The sequence below is a fragment of the Manis javanica genome, chromosome 8, assembly GCF_040802235.1.
Source record: "Manis javanica isolate MJ-LG chromosome 8, MJ_LKY, whole genome shotgun sequence".
NCBI classification, from domain to species: Eukaryota; Metazoa; Chordata; class Mammalia; order Pholidota; family Manidae; genus Manis; species Manis javanica.
Window position 1 is genome coordinate 121,477,080 of NC_133163.1, and position 15,489 is coordinate 121,492,568.

Consider the following 15,489-nt stretch of genomic DNA (forward strand, 5'->3'; position numbering starts at 1 on the left):
CTAATATATCCTCCACACCGTAAACCAACATTACACCCCCGGCTTCCTGCATTTTACTCCCTTCCTTTATTTTCTGTCTTCCCCAACCCCCATCTCTATACCCAGGCACGGTTTTTCCTCTAATAAATATATTCCTCCCTACCTCAGTTTCAACCCGTTATCCCCCTATTCTGCTCATTTTTCCTGTCCTTATTTAGAAACTCCTTTTTGATCTCCCAACCACTACCCTTGAATGTCCAACACTCCGCTCTCCTGAGCAAACCGAGCCCTCGGCCCCCATCTCGTTTGGGGCCACTGCGGCTTCTCCGTCCAGATCGCTTGCTGCAGGCGGTCCACAACTTGGGCTTCCCACCCACCTTCCCCCCACCTCCACGGCCCCTTTACTCCCTCCCTCCTCAGGACTCTAGTACTCTGCTCAGTACTCTTCCGGACTCCCCTCCCCTCCCCCGCAACATCTCCCTTATTTTTTTAAGGATGTCGCCAGTCTTAGATTGAATCCTTCACCGCCCCAGCACACGGGACCCCCGACGTCTTGGGGAACCTGACTGACACCGCTCCCCGTCGCCTGAAACACAAATGCCTCCTCACCGCCTTCTTTGAAGGCTGCTCCCCCCTCTCCTCCGCCTCCGCTACTCCTGCTCCTCACGTCGGCTTCCTCGGCGTCCCCTGCCCGACTCGGAGCGACAAGCCCCACGAAGTGGAGCCTGTCGGCAACACCTCAGGCTCCCGACGGACGCCCCCACCTCCTGGACTGGCGCCTCCGGTTCTCACACCCGCGCCTCTTCGAACTCGCGACCGGCATCTTCTCCTCCCGGGTCCGCAGCCCCTCAGCCTCCCCACCGGGCCCCTTCCCCTGCTCCGGCACCTCCTCAGGCCCGGGACGGCCTCCTCCGGCAGCCGGCGTCCCTCGGGCTGCGCCCGGCCCGTCCCCGGCGCCCCGCTTACCGTTCTGGGCAGAGCCTGGCCCTGGGAGGAGGGAACCAGAGACCAACAACAGCGAGAGGGCCAGGGCGCTGGGGAGCGAAGAGCCCGACATCCTGCCTGCGGAAGACCGAACCGCGAAGGGGCCGAGGCCGGAGCCGGGGCCAGGGAAGGGAGGGGAGGGAGGGAGGGGGCGGGCGAGAGCGCGAAGGAGTAAGAGAGGGAGGCAGGGGTGCCTTGGCTCCGTCCTTCGCCGTCCTCCTCCTACCGCCGCAGCGCCCAAGCCTCGCGAGACCTTCGCTCCGGGCCGTAGGCGGCTGAGGAGCGACGGCAGCAAGACTCGCGAGAAGAGGCGGCCTCGACTGACGCTCCAGCCCCTCTGCCATTGAGTCTCCGCCCCTGCCGAGGCTGATTGGCCTAGAGCGAAATGGGTCACGTGCCAAGGGCGCTTCTGGCCACGTGACGGGGGAGGCGGTGCTTCTTCTCTCCCTTGGCCCTGGGGAACCGGTGAGTAGGCGGTCAGGTTATTCCCCCAGTAAACTGGTAGCGCCCATAAATAAGAGGAACTTTGGGGAGCATAATATATTTCCTCCACCCGTCCTGCCTTTCATTTGGTGGAACTCCAGGCTGCAGAACTTGATGCACTACCGCCTCTTTTATACCTTCCTCTTATTGTCCCTATCAAAGTCCTGCTGTTTCTTCCTTCTAGACTTTGACCGTAGACCCTTACTGGCGTCTGGCCCCAACCTCCCTCTCTCACCTCCTGTTTAAATCTTCCGGGCAAGGCGTTGCACACCCCGCACGGATATTACCTTGTGATTTCCCTCCGCTTGAAATGTCCTCCTTTACTGGGCCCTTCTCTCCTCCCCTATTATGGCCTTATTTTAGCTTCAAATAATCCCAGGGCCTGAAGTTCAACTAGCCTAATTGCATATCCATAGACACTACATTCTACAAGGAAGTCATCATGTATTAAATTATGTGAAGTATTTTTAGAAATATTTTCATGCAGTGAGCAGTTATTGAGTACCTACGGTGTACCAGGTTTTCACATCTGCTCTGAAACCCAGATGAAAAGATAGTCCCCACTCTCATGGCCTTCATCACCTAGTCTGTTAGGTCCCTACTGTGTGCATAAAGCTTGGGAAATGCTTTTCCTAAGGGTATTTTTTGTACTACTCAGTGCCCTCAATCCCTGGTTGGCAAAGGAGCTCCTGTGAAAGCTCATCCCTGACTAAGGGCAGACATCCTGGGGAGTGTATGTGGAGTGAAACTGAGAAGCCAAGTAAACAGTCCTGATGACCTGACTAGATTCAAAGAAAGAGCTTGGAGAACCTTGGAAAAATCACTCACCATGGCACTCACACTTTAAGCCAAGGTGGTCTCTAGCTTTCAGTATGTACTAGACAAGTGGTGGTTCCAGACTGAGCTTTCTAGCAAGCACTGTGGCTACAGCTGTGGCATGTTGACTAAAATGAAAACAATAGTCTTCAAGACCTCGGTTGTGTGAGAGACAAAAAGTTTCGCAAGTATCTTCGGACAAAGGCCATTCCACAGACAGCTCTGTATGGAGGGCTGCAGGGCTCCCTGTTGTGGGACTAATATTTTCAACTGATAGAAGCTTCAGTCAGATGCAACCATCTGCCTCATCATAACTGTAATCCACATTCCTACTTGAGTAAGGAGCCTAACAAGGGATCCTTACAAAATTATTATACTTTTTTTTTTGAGTAGGGAAACAGGCCAAGAAAAGCATGACCTGCCCAGGGTCTGAGTATTTGTGGTAATCAGTGCCAAAGAGTCTGTTTTGCCTCCTCCTAGGCTAATGGCAGGAGTGCATTTCCTTGACCCCTTGAAGTTGGGAGTGGCATGTGACTTTCTTTGGGCAGTGAAATGTAAGAAGTGACATGCATCACTTTCAAGCAGAAACATTTCATTTCTCTTCCAGACAGTAGTACATTCTTCACTGAATGGTGATCAGTGATTGTGATGGTGAAAGCATGTGTCAAAATGAAGCTCATGTCAGCCTGCATCCCTAAGTTAGCAAAATACTCCCGGGCCTCCTGCCAAACCACAGAGAACAGGTAGTGTCTGTTGAGTTAATCTACTGATATTCAGAGGTGTTTTCTCCCACTGCATAACCTGGACTATTCTGATTAGGGGAAAGATGAAATTGAAGTCCAAACCACCACCATCACAACATCTACTAGTTATGTCACCTTGGGCAAGTGACCTGATCTTTCTGGACCCTATTTCTCTGTCAACTGAGACTAATGGTAGTAAGAGAAATAAATTAGTAAATTTATGTACAATGTTTAGATAAGATTCTGGTGCATGTAAACACCCAAATGTTGATGATTATGATAATAAATACTAATAGTGCTGCTGCTACAATTAACTCCAGCCCTGTGCTCTTCTATTTCATGCAGCTCAGAACAAGTGATCCAGGGAAAAAAATCTTAAGGTATGATGTTACCACCAGCTCAAAACCTGCAGTCATGAGGAATGCTTTTACCTAGGAGAAAATGTCATCAAATCCCACATAGTAGCTGTGCTTTTTGATCGTTTTGGTTGGGAAAATTCATTATAACCAAAACCTTCCCATAACTCAGTAACTTCTTTAAAAGAATTTGGATTTTTCTTTTCCTTTTTTTTTTTTTTTGTTTGTTTGTTTGTTAAGTTTTTAGGATTTACCTACTCTTAAAATCTCTGTCCAGGTAATTGCAACTGTGCGGGAGGATGGCTGAGTTTCTTGCAATATCGCCCAAGAGCCGTAGGGGTCCTCAGCACTTAGGCTGAGATATACTTTTCTGGTCTCCAGGGATGCTTGGAAGTCTGCTTTCCCGTATGGACAGCCCCTCCTGGTGGCAAGACCTATAATAAAGCATTGCCAGTTGAAAGGCTTCTGGTAGTTTTCGTTGTGGTTCATTCAGCCATTGGAGGGATGTCAGTGAAACTTACAGTTCTATTGCTGGAGTTGAATTTCCTAATTGTTTCCCCTTCCCTCTGGTAAAGATCTCTGCTCTTCTGACGTTCTCTCCATTCAGATATAGCGCCCTGTCCATCTTGACTGCCATCATTTTCTGAACTCCCAAGTCATCTTTTTCCCTGTCCCCTCCAATTCCTAGCACCGTCCTTGACCTCCATGGGTGAGTTCAGTATCTCTGTTGATCTATTCAATATCCTGGCCACTCAGTCAATTGATCTTCTTACCTCCAATAACCCTCTCAACTGAGCCACTGCTTCTAAGTTTGTACCTTCAACACTTTAAAGCCCAAAAAGAGTTCCTTCTTTGAAATATGAAAATATAATACCTCACTCTCCATTTACTACCTCTTACCCTTTTAGTTCTGTGTGCTTAGGACCCCATTTGCTATAATTTTTCAACCTCATTGGGATCCCTGATCCATTAACGCACCAATTCTCATCCATTCTTCATTTCCCTCCTGTTCTAGCCTAGAGCCCAGGATTCATCATTACAATCATTTTCTTACTTACCTTGATCACCAACATATTTTACTGGAAAAACCACAACCTGGCTAAACACTACAGTCTAAGTAAGGTTTCATACCTGCACTTAAACAGTCAGATGTTGCCAGGGAAAAATCACGCAAACAGGCTGAATGACTTCATTTTAAATTCCTGGTCTCAAACTTCAACACCATCGAGCAATCCTGCTCTTCCATGTGGTAAGCATGAATTTGCAACCACAATGGTCACATGCAAGAAATACTCATTTCTTTCATTCATTAAATCAAATTTAAGCCATCCTCTCTGCTGAGATGACAAAAATCCAATTTTGGTCATTATGAGCCTCCCTAATTCCTAGGGTAATATGAAATTCCCAGGGTTTTATGCAGTGCAGGAAATTACTCATTTTGATTGTTTGGTTGGTTTTTTAGTTCATTCTGGTCGCTGCTGGTATGTGCATTGCTCAGACCCACATGAGCCCTTGGAGGTGAATGGTTCAGAGCTTCCCACTCCTCCCCTAACCAGCCTCACCCTAGACCACACTCCCTTTTGGTTCCCTTGTCATTGCTCTGCTCCCTCTCATGTTGGAACTTGGCACATTCTGTTTTCTCTGTCCAGAATGCTCAATAGCTGTGCTATTCACCCACTTTTCATCCTTCAGATGTCAGCTTCAAGTCAACCCTCCTTCATATGAAAATTAAAACCACAATGAGATACCACACACATTTAATAATTTTAAAAACCTGACAGTATTAAATGTTGGTGGGGATGTGGAGCAACTGGAACTCCCATACACTCCTGGTATGAATATAAAAGTGGCAGAACTACTTCGGATAACTATTTGGCAGTTTCTCATAAAATTAAATATATGTCTAATCTATAACCAGTAATTCTACTCTTGTATCCCCAGTGCCCAAGGGACATTAAAACATGTGTCTGCAAAATAATTTTTATAAGAAGGTTCATAGCAGCTTTATAATACTAAAAACAAGAAACAACCCAATCATTCACCAACAGATGAATGGATAAAAACTTACGGTGTATTTGTAAAATGGAATACTATTCAGCAATTAAAAGAATAAACTACTGATATGTGATATAATGTGGATGAATCTCAGAAGCATAATGCTGAGTGAAAGAAGTGAGACCCAAAAAAAGGTATATACTACATGGTTCTACTGATACAAAATTCTAGGAAAAGCAAAACTTATATATATAAAATCTTTGATCAGTTTCTGTGGTTTCCTGGAAGATTGATTGGAAAGGGGCACGTAGGGACTTTTTAGATGATGGAAATATTCTATATATTGATCTGGGTGATGGTTACCCTGGTGTATATATGTAATATATGTATCAAAATTCATTGAAATTATACCTCAATGAAAAAATGCAAAACAAAATCATCACGTTGGAAAAGACGTCTTTTCTGGGCTCTATAACTCAAACCTCACTATTATATACGTTCGTTGCTCCATGTACCTCTTCTTCATATCACTTATCACACTTGGGATTTTACGTTTATTTGTGTAGTTATTTAACTCGCATCTCGCTCCTTCCCCAGGCTTCCAGGAGGAGGGAAACCATGAACAGCTCATTTACACTGTGTCGCCAGTGCCTAATACAGTGCCTGGTATGCTATGGACAGTGAGTGAATAGTTGAATTACAAGCTGGACCCAGAAGCTGAGATTCCTGACTCTCTGTCCAGTGCTCCTTCTTCTCTACCACACTGACAATGGAGTCCAGGCCTGCCTCAAGCTCTAATCCCATTTGTTCTGGGAGGCCATCTCTTTTCACCATTCATTAATTCTACAAATTTTGAGTGCCTACTCTGTGCAAAGGTATAGGTTTACAACGATGTACACCTTATTTTATAGTCAGGAACATAGACAATGAACAATAACAATGCAATCCCTTAATTAAAGTTTTTATCTGTGCTACAAGTAGATATATGAGATGCTAACAGAATAAGTTATACGCAGACCTAACCGAGTGTGGGGTAGGAGTCATCAAGAAAGGCTCTTGGAGGTGGAGCTAGTAATGCTGTACTTTGAAGGCTTAAGTTAACCAGGCAAAGATGGGATCAGCATAAGCAGAAGAGGTCTGTTTTAGGAATAAGTGGAACTACGTGTGTGAAAGGTTTGAGTTTGAGGTGGGAAGGAGCTTGTCAGGGTGTACAGAGAAGCCCAGTGTGCCTGGAGCTTAGGGTTGGGGTCAGAGGTGCCAAAGGAGGCCAAGGCTGAAAGAGGAGGGGCATTGGGGGATGTGGATAAAGTGAAGGTTCCTGTGGTCAGGATTCTCACCTGGCCCTGGTTGGCTAACTCACTAAACATGTGTGATCAATGCGTCTTTATTGACTCTATATAAAGAGCTCTGCCCAGTTCTCTCTGCAAGATGTTGGCACAGCTGCAAGGCTTCAGGAGAGCAGAACAGAGGCTGGAGTGGTGGCAGTGCTGAGGACAGAGGCTAGGATGGCTGTGCGGGCAGAGGGGCCCAGAGGCGGAGACTGGCTTGCTGCATGCAGACTCACTCTGAGTGGATGACATTTTAGTGATTGACCTGCCACCGTGGAACTAAAGTTGGGTATAACCTTTCACCCTGTCTTGCCAATGGGTTTCAGCCCCGGGCAAGTTCACTATGGATTCAGTATGACCAAAGAAACTGACAGCAAAACGTTCTTGGGGTGAAAGAATTATACCCAGGTTTATTTCCAATAGAAGGAGGATGACTCACCCACCTGGCAGTCTAGAGTCAGTAAAGGTCAAGTCATACCTAGGCCCGCTCTGCGCATGGTCGGCTCTGTGCACGGTCCATTCTGCACACGGCCCAGTCTGCACACGGCCCAGTCTGCACACGGCCTGCTCTGCGCACGGCCCCATTCCTATGTATAAAAGAAACATGAACTTGTACTTTGGGGTCTTCACCTGCAAGTATGAGACCCCAGCATGCTGGCTACCCAATAAACACTCTTGCTTTTGCATCTGCGTGTCTCCCAGTTATTTGGAGGTCGATTGTACGGACCCAACACTAAGAAATTACAGAATTTAGATGGATGGAATGAGAAACCTATAGAGGAATTACTGAGAGAAGCTCAAAAAGTGTTTGTTAAAAGAGAGGCTAGACAGAGACGGGTAAGATTCCTCAAGGGAGGAACAACCTAAGACAGGCACAGTCGCAGGGGGGCCATCAGGTGAGAAATTGGGGATCAACAGAGGTGAGGCTCAGAACCTCACCCCCCCTGCTTTGAGAGAAATCTTCTGCATCCGTGGATGTTTTGTTGCCCTTGTCTAGCCTGGATTAATACTTAGTCCATAGGCACACACCTGATCATCTACATTTGCCCTCTTACAGCACTAAACTATGTTTTCTACCTTTATCTTGCATCTACCTACCACTTCAGCATTTTATTAAAAATAATAATAATAATAATAATAATAAGGGAGAAATGTGGGATTCACATATAAATCAAGTATAAAAATCATATCTGACTTGATTGTTTATAGTTCATGATGTGTGATCAAAACCAAAAGTTCCTGCCCTTGCACTGTTCACCATGTAAGAACTTGTTCACCATGTTAGAATTTGTTCGTTATGCTTCAAAAGATTGGAGACCATTGAGAATTAGGCTTGGGGTTGATTAATGATTGTGCGTTGAGTCCCCTATACATAATTTTATTGTTGTTAACAACCATTTGATCAATAAATATGAGAGATGCCCTCTCAAAAACAAAACCAAAAAAAATTGTAAAATGTTGATTTGTGCACAGTTCAGAAAAGCATTTATTATTCCTGTCTATAATTCCAGTCTGGACACACTACTTATCATATCAGAAGTTTAGAGTCTTTTCAAGGAGTCAGCATTGGGATAGACAAATTGTTTAGATTGGCAAATCTCAATATCTTGAAGTAGAGATGATTACCTAGTGGAAACATGATAGTCCTATTAAATATTCCAGCAGTTCTTAAAGTAGTAAATGAAATACTGATTGCTATAATTCTTACATTAGGTAATTTTTAGTCATTTCATGTTCTAAGTTACAAATGTTTAGCTAGTTTTAGAGTGTAATTATTTTTACCAATATCTGCATATCTAATGGAACTAAGAGCACTGTAGCAGGAATCATGTCAGCAGCCTCCTTGACTAGCCCTTTCATTCAGTGGAGCACAGCTCAGAATAGAAGAGTTTAAAGGGTAGCATTTTTTCAGACGTTATTTAATGTTTCTTGCTCTTTGCTTTTATTGGAATTATTGAGCTGAATCTTCCAAACTGTGGATCAGCTTCCGTATATCTTTAGAACATGTGTACTTTCTTGGATAATATACCATATACCTTCTTATATAAAAAAAAGAGAGGCTAGAAGTTTGTATTTCAAATTGTTAGAGGGAGAGCCAGACCCTCTCCAATGGACCCCAGGGGAACTGCAAATTCTAGAGGAATTGAGAACAATCCTTAGTCACCGCCCCAGGCCTGGCACTCCCTTCTTTAGAGAAGCTGTTTCACTAGTTTGTTACTGTTGAACAAGGTTCCACTGTAGGGGTTTTGACCAAAGCCCAGGGAGGAGAGAAACAACCGGTGGCTTTTATGTCTGAACTATTGGACCCTGTCTCTTGGAGGGTGGACTGAACGCATTCGGGCCATTGCAGCCACAGCTTACCAGTAGAAGAGAGCAGGAAATTAACTTTTGTAGGAACCCTCATGATCAATACTCCTCCCCAGGTTCGGGCCATACTTAATCAGTGGGCTGGGCTCTGGCTAACAGATTCTCAAAATTTTACCTGAAAAAGATGACCTGATCTTAACCACAGACACCTATCTCAATCCAACCAGCTTCCTATGTGCAGGGGAGGCTGAAGGCCAATCAGAATTGAGCCATAGTTACATAGACCTCATAGAATATCAGACTTGGAGTAGTCCATACCTTTGGAAAATTTTGGACAGAAAGAGGTCTCATAAACAGGAAAGGAAATGAATTAATTCATGGGGAATTAATCAAGGAGGTTCTGGAAAATCTTTTACTTCCAGCTAAAATATCTATAGTGCATGTGAATGGCCACCAGAAAGAAAATTTTTATGAAGCGACAGGTAATAGAATTGCTGATGCAGCCTCTTTAGTGGCTGCATCTGAAGATGAAATTAGACTTTTAAATCTCACTCCTAATATCTCTAAAATAAACTTTATCACAAAGTTTTCTAAAAAAGGGGGGGATTAAGAAGCTACAGGTGGTGGGGGCATCTCGAAATGAGAAAGGGTGATGGACTTTACCATTTACCAGATGGGAGAGAAATGATCAGCCAACCTATTATGAGAGCTAATGAACGTGTTACATGGAGAGAGCCACTAGGGTCCCCAGGCGATGTGTGATGCTCTGCTCAAGGTTTATGGGTGCACTAGTATTTACACCACCGCAAAATAGGTTTGTAGGAAATGGACAACATGCCAAAGAATTAAGAAGTGTATGAGAAAGCCCACACCTGGAGGGAGACCCCCCCAGGAACAAGACAACTCCCAAGTATCCAAATTGACTTTACTGAGATGCCAAAAGTGGGAAAACTTGAAATATTTATTAATGATTGTTGACCGTCTCACTGGACGGGCGGAGGCCCACCCACTAACAACTGCAACGGCAGGATCAGTGATAAAGGTACTTTCAGAGCAAGTAATTCCTAGGTTTGGGTTCATAGAAAATGTTGATTCAGATAATGGGAGTCATTTTACTTCAAAAGTACTACAGGGAATAATGATGGCACTCCAGGTACAGTGGGATTTCCATAGTCCTTGGCATCCACCATCCCCTGGAAAGGTAGAAAGAATGAATCAGACTCTTAAGAAGCATTTAACCAAATTAATACTAGAAACCAAGTTGCCTTGGATGTCTTCCTGTAGCCCTCCTAAGGATTAGAACTGCTCCCCAAAAGGGTTTAGGACTTTCTCCTTATGAATTATTATATGAGCTACCATATCTGGAAAGGGCAACAGACTTGCCCACTATGGAAACAAAAAATCAATTTATAAAGGAATATGTGCTGGCCATGTCTTCAACCTTATCTTCTCTCAAGCTGAAAGGACTCCTCGCCCAGACTCCCCCACTTGAGTTCTTTGCTCACTGCTTCCAGCCTGGGGGCCTGGTGTTAGTAAAATCCTGGAAAGAAGACAGACTCCAGCCCAGCTGGGAAAGCCCCTCCCAAGTGCTCCTGACCGCGGGGATGGCAGTGAGGACGGCTGGAAAGAGTTGGACTCATTACACCAGAGTAAAGAAACTGACTGAGGAACCTGGGAACAAAACAGAATTGGCAGGTGTCCCAGGTGGCTAACCAGCCCTTAAGGCTAAAACTAAAGAGGACCTAAAAATGTTAACTTTTATCCTTCTAACTCTGTATTTCACAGACAACTCACAGGGAGTCCTAGAATGGGAAGGAACTCCTGGTTATCCTGTCAAACTGGTCATCAATATTACTAAAACACCAAGCCCCCAAACCATTAAGTTTGATGCTTGTCACGTTCTCTCTGTGGTGACCTAAATGACCAAAGACAGCTTTCTGGAGATAATAAGTATCTCAGTCCTGAATGGACAAATGTTAATGGAATAAAAAAGGCAAGTAGACCCCCAAGTCCAGGGTGGAGCAATGTTTAGTGGACTACCCAGTTTCAAGGATGGACGGTCCCTTATGCAGCAGGAAAATCTTTAAAAGGAAAGTTCCACTTAGCTAAAGGTATTCCTCCTGATAATTGTCACGACAGGCAATGTAACCCCCTTTTATTAACTATATACATAATCCTCAAGACTTAGACTCAGACCCTGTAATTGCTCCTCGTGTTTATGGACTTGGTGCAGATGCTACTGGAGTAGATGCCATGGGAAGGTTTGGTCTTAATTTAAGCGAAGACGAGACTTCACCCATAATGACCACCTCCAATCCTGAGGGAGATCATGAGCCAGAGCTTCCCTGTAAAGACCTAAACTAGTTACTGGAACAGAGGTAACAGACTCTTGAAATTGAGACAGGTTATGGAGACACCGATGACTGGGTAAAATGGGTCAAATTTTCAGTCCTAGCTTTGAACCAAAGTCATTGTTATGCATGTGCTCCTGGAAGACCACAGGCACAGGTGGGCCCGTTGCCTCTTGGCTGGGACACAGATCCCACTGGGGTGAACTGCACGTTGGCCCTATGTCAGGATAAGGACGCTTGGGGAAATGAGACTTGCAAAAAGTTTACTCTTTCACGCACTGAAGAAGTCAGACCCCAGGGCAATCCCCACTTTTTCCATAGGGAAGGTGAAGCACTCCTCGTGCCTCTCTAGGCAAAGGGGAAGGTTTCACAGCTCCTGTGCGGAACTTACTGACTTCTTCCCATGTCCTAAATGCCTCTAAAAGAGGACAATTTCTCAAAATTACACATTCCCTGAGCTGATGTTCGGTGGTACTGTGAAAAGAGAAACCAGTGTGACTCATTGCCACCCACCTGGACTGGGGCTTGTGCTTTAGTCCAATGGGCTATTCCATTTACCCTGGCATTTCTCGCCACACCCAATGAAAAAGAAATTTTTCATAGAAATTGCAGATTATTGAATGTATACAATGAATGTATACATTGACTCTATAGGAGTCCCTATGGGAGTCCCTAATGAATTTAAAGCTAGAAACCAAATAGCTGTAGGATTTTAATCAGCACTATTTTGGTGGTCCACCATCAACAAAAATGTAAATTGGGTCAGTTATATTTACTATAATCAGCAAAGGTTTATTATTAACTAAGCCAGGCATGCTCTTGAAGGAGTAGCTAGCCAATTAGATGCTACCAGCAGGATGGCCTGGGAAAACAGTATAGCATTAGATATGATGTTAGCAGAAGAAAAGGAGGAATCTGTGTTATGTTGAGAGGAAAATGTGCTTTTATCCCAAATAATACTGCCCCTGATGGGTACTATTACTAAAACCCTATAAGGACTTGCCACTTTAGCTAATGAATTAGCTGCAAACTCTGGCATCAATGAGCCTTTTACAAACTGGTTAGAAGGGTGGTTTGGAAAATGGAAAGGTATGGTTGCCTCTGTTTTAACGTCCCTTGTTACAGTTGCAGGAGTTGTAACTGCTGTGAAATGGTGTATAATCCCTTTGTGAGGGGCCTGACTCAGCAGAGGCTTATAGAGGCAGCCATAAATATCTGTGACATACACCCAAAATAATCTTCTGTTATTAGAAGGTAAATTTGATTATGAAGAAGAGAGTAAAAATCTATTAGAGAAATTTGGAAAAGGACCAAGAGTGAGTTGAAATACATTACTGAAATTCTTAAATAAGAAGAGGGGGAACTCTTAGAAAAAACATAAAACCTAAATGTGATTTATTCCCACCAGGAGGTTTAAACATTTTAACATTAAGTTATTAACAAAGGTCCACATGGTGGAAAATATGCCAGGAAGCTGCTCAAGCTGAGAGTGGGGCTGGTATGGGTACTTGGTAAGGGCCTGGCTATACCTGTTTGAGTTTTTTTAAACCTACCAATGAAATTAAGACAAATGTAAGAGAGGGTCCAATGTGGATATAATTGGCTTAGGCGCCGTAGGGGAAAGAATGTGAACCCTGAGGTACTCAGCCAATGAGGAACCAGGGGAGGGACTCATGTACTAGGGAATAAATTACTTGGCACCAATGGCCTCAGGTGTGCCTGCTCACCAGACACCCAATCTTGAAAGACCATCATTAAAGCCTGGTTCCACTGTTCTCTTTGTCTCCGTATCCACTTATTGAGTTTGGACCAGTGAGTGTGTTTCTCACACCCACCATCACCTCCTTCCCTCCAGCTTAAGGAAGGACTGGCTCTCCCCAGCCTCTGAATCTTGTTTCTTTTTGCCTTCTCAGAGATCTCTATGTGCCAAGTATCATGCCCTTTCTTCCTCATGGGACCTTCTTCCTCTCTGAGTACCTTTTCATGGGCACATAAAGATGCTCAGATCTCTCAAAGCTTAAAAAAATACTGCAACCTTTTCTCATCTGGATGCTTTCAACTACTCGTCCTTCCATTCACCCATCCATTCATTCAACAAACTTTAACTGAACATCTACAATGTGCCAGGTACTAGTCTAGTTGCAGGAGTACAGCAGCTAATGAAAGAAAGCTCTGATTCTTAGGGAAATAATATTCTATGGAGGAATAGAGAAAATAAATGCATACACAAGTAATATATAATATTTTCAGAAGGTAAATAGTGCTAAGGGGAAAAAAATCAAGGATAGTAAAGGAGTTGGGGGTGACTGGAGGTAGGGGGTAGAAGGGCATTCAGTTTATAAAGGGTAATCAGGGAAGGCCTCCCTGGTAAGGTAACATTTGAACACAGACCTGTAAAAAGTAAGGGTATGAGCTATATGGACGTGAGGGGGAAGAGGGCCCAGTCAGAGGAAATAGCAAGCACAGAGGTCCTGAGGCAAATGTGCCTGGTGTATTCAAAAAAAACAGCCATGAATGGTACACATAGAGGAAGCAAGGAGGAGAGTGGCAGGAGATGGGATCAGAAGGATAGCAGGGGCCAGGTTTGTAGGGCCTTGTAGGCCAATTTAAGGACTCAACTTTTACTCTGGAGAAATCTGAGTGGAGGAATGACCGTTTTGCTGTACTTAAAAGGATCGCTGTAGCTGCTGTGTAGGAAGTAGACTGTAGAGAAAAAGTAGAAGCAAAGGGTAGGAAGCTATTTCAATACAAGCAAGTGCCGGGGATGGCTTGGGCCAGGGTGGTGGCAGTGGAGATGGAGATAGGGCATCTTGTTCTGAATAGATTTTGAAGGTAGATCCAGAAAGATTGCTGATGTGGGGTTTTCAAGACAGAAAATCAAGAATGACTGAGAAAAATTTTTAGCCTGAGCATTAAAGAATGGAGTTTTTATAGGCTGAGATAGGAAAGGCTGCAGGAGAAATGTTTGTTTTTCTTTTTGTTTTTGTTTTTTTGTTTTGGTTTGGTTTCAGTAGCAATAGGAGAGGATGGAAATCATGAGTTTGCTTGCAGACAAGGGGAGATGTTGAGGAGGCAGTTGGCTATACAGAATCCAAGGACACAGTCCAAGGTGGAGAGTTGTCAGCACATAGATGGCACCTAAAGCCACAAGGCTGGATGAGATGAGCAAGGGAGTGGGTAGGGGGCTGGAAGAAAAGAGTTCTGAGTACTGAGGCCCGGGGCTCCCCAGCACAGGAGACTAAAAGGAGCTGCCAGTGAAGCGAGAGGGAAAGCAAGAGAGGGGATTTTTCTAGAAGCAGAAAGTGTTTCAAGAAAGACAGTCAATGAGTCAGGGAAGAAAGTGACAAGATCAATGACGCAGGAGAGAGGGAGAGAGACGAGAGTGATGCCCTTGAACAGCTGAGGGTGCGCAAGAGGAGGGCCTGCCCCCACAGGAGCACCCACCCCCACCTGCAGCACTGGGTGAGGGGATGAGGCAGAGCGTGAGGGCTCAGATGCTCTTGCTCGCCTCCTAGCGCTGCTCTGCTCAATGGCGGCTTTCCCCTTCTGCCTGCATCACCTGGTCTCAGACCCACGAGGTACACCACCGGCGTAGTCGGGTCAAGTCTTCCCAACATGTGCATTGTGTGGGCAGGACGCTGATGCCGTTCACTTGTCAAATTCTTCCACCCTTTGAAGTCAGCTATAAGGCCACCTTCTCTGGGTGCCCTTCTCTAACCTCCACAGCCCAGCCAGGACTTCTTTCGGCTCTCCTCCCCCCACCCCCCAGTTACTCCTCCAAGTCCAAGACTGGCATCGAGGAGTGTCCTAGCGGACCTAGGCTGGAGTGAGGGCGGAGGCCACTTAAGCTGCGCTTCCACTTATCACCAGGAGGGGGCTCAGCATAGCACGTGTCTGTCAACCACGGCAGGAGAACTTCAGAAAAAAGAACAGCAAAGTGGAAGGCAACCAGGCATTAGTCCCTTCCCGGCTTTGCAGGTGGCTGGCTCACGGGGTTGGCCTGCTTCATTAGTCCTGCCTGCTGCAGGGCCCAGGGGGAAAACCTTCCGGTGCTCTGAGGGAGAAGACAGGGCAGGACATGTTTGGAGGAAAAGGAGACAGAGACCTACTTCTCCTGAGCACATGGCCAGTCCTGGTTTCCAGCCTA

The 15,489-nt window shown here is 45.2% G+C and overlaps 1 protein-coding gene and 2 long non-coding RNA genes across 5 annotated transcripts in view; 2 read left to right on the top strand and 1 right to left on the bottom strand.

The window, feature by feature from the left end:
• The window catches only part of NPTN (neuroplastin), a 67,953-nt gene extending 66,767 nt beyond the window's left edge, over nt 1-1,186 (bottom strand). For both annotated transcript variants that reach the window (XR_012120789.1, XM_017665311.3), the window contains exon 1: nt 946-1,186. Coding sequence is in view for 1 of the 2 variants with exons in the window: in XM_017665311.3 (XP_017520800.2) it covers nt 946-1,036 (91 nt within the window). In the remaining variant the exon portion in view is untranslated. The remainder of the gene's footprint in view (nt 1-945) is intronic.
• A 105-nt stretch (nt 1,187-1,291) lies between these two features.
• Nucleotides 1,292-3,973, top strand: LOC108400105 (uncharacterized). Of its 2 annotated transcripts, none has more exons than XR_005059036.2 (4): nt 1,292-1,428; nt 2,870-3,005; nt 3,351-3,385; nt 3,639-3,973. It is a non-coding gene; the product is annotated as an uncharacterized lncRNA (long non-coding RNA). The 2 variants fall into 2 exon arrangements; XR_005059037.2 differs by lacking the exon at nt 1,292-1,428 and adding an exon at nt 1,464-2,299.
• A 1,115-nt stretch (nt 3,974-5,088) lies between these two features.
• LOC140843302 (uncharacterized) lies at nt 5,089-7,368 on the top strand. Its single transcript, XR_012120928.1, has 2 exons — nt 5,089-5,550; nt 5,954-7,368. It is a non-coding gene; the product is annotated as an uncharacterized lncRNA (long non-coding RNA).
• The last annotated feature ends 8,121 nt before the right edge of the window (nt 7,369-15,489 follow it).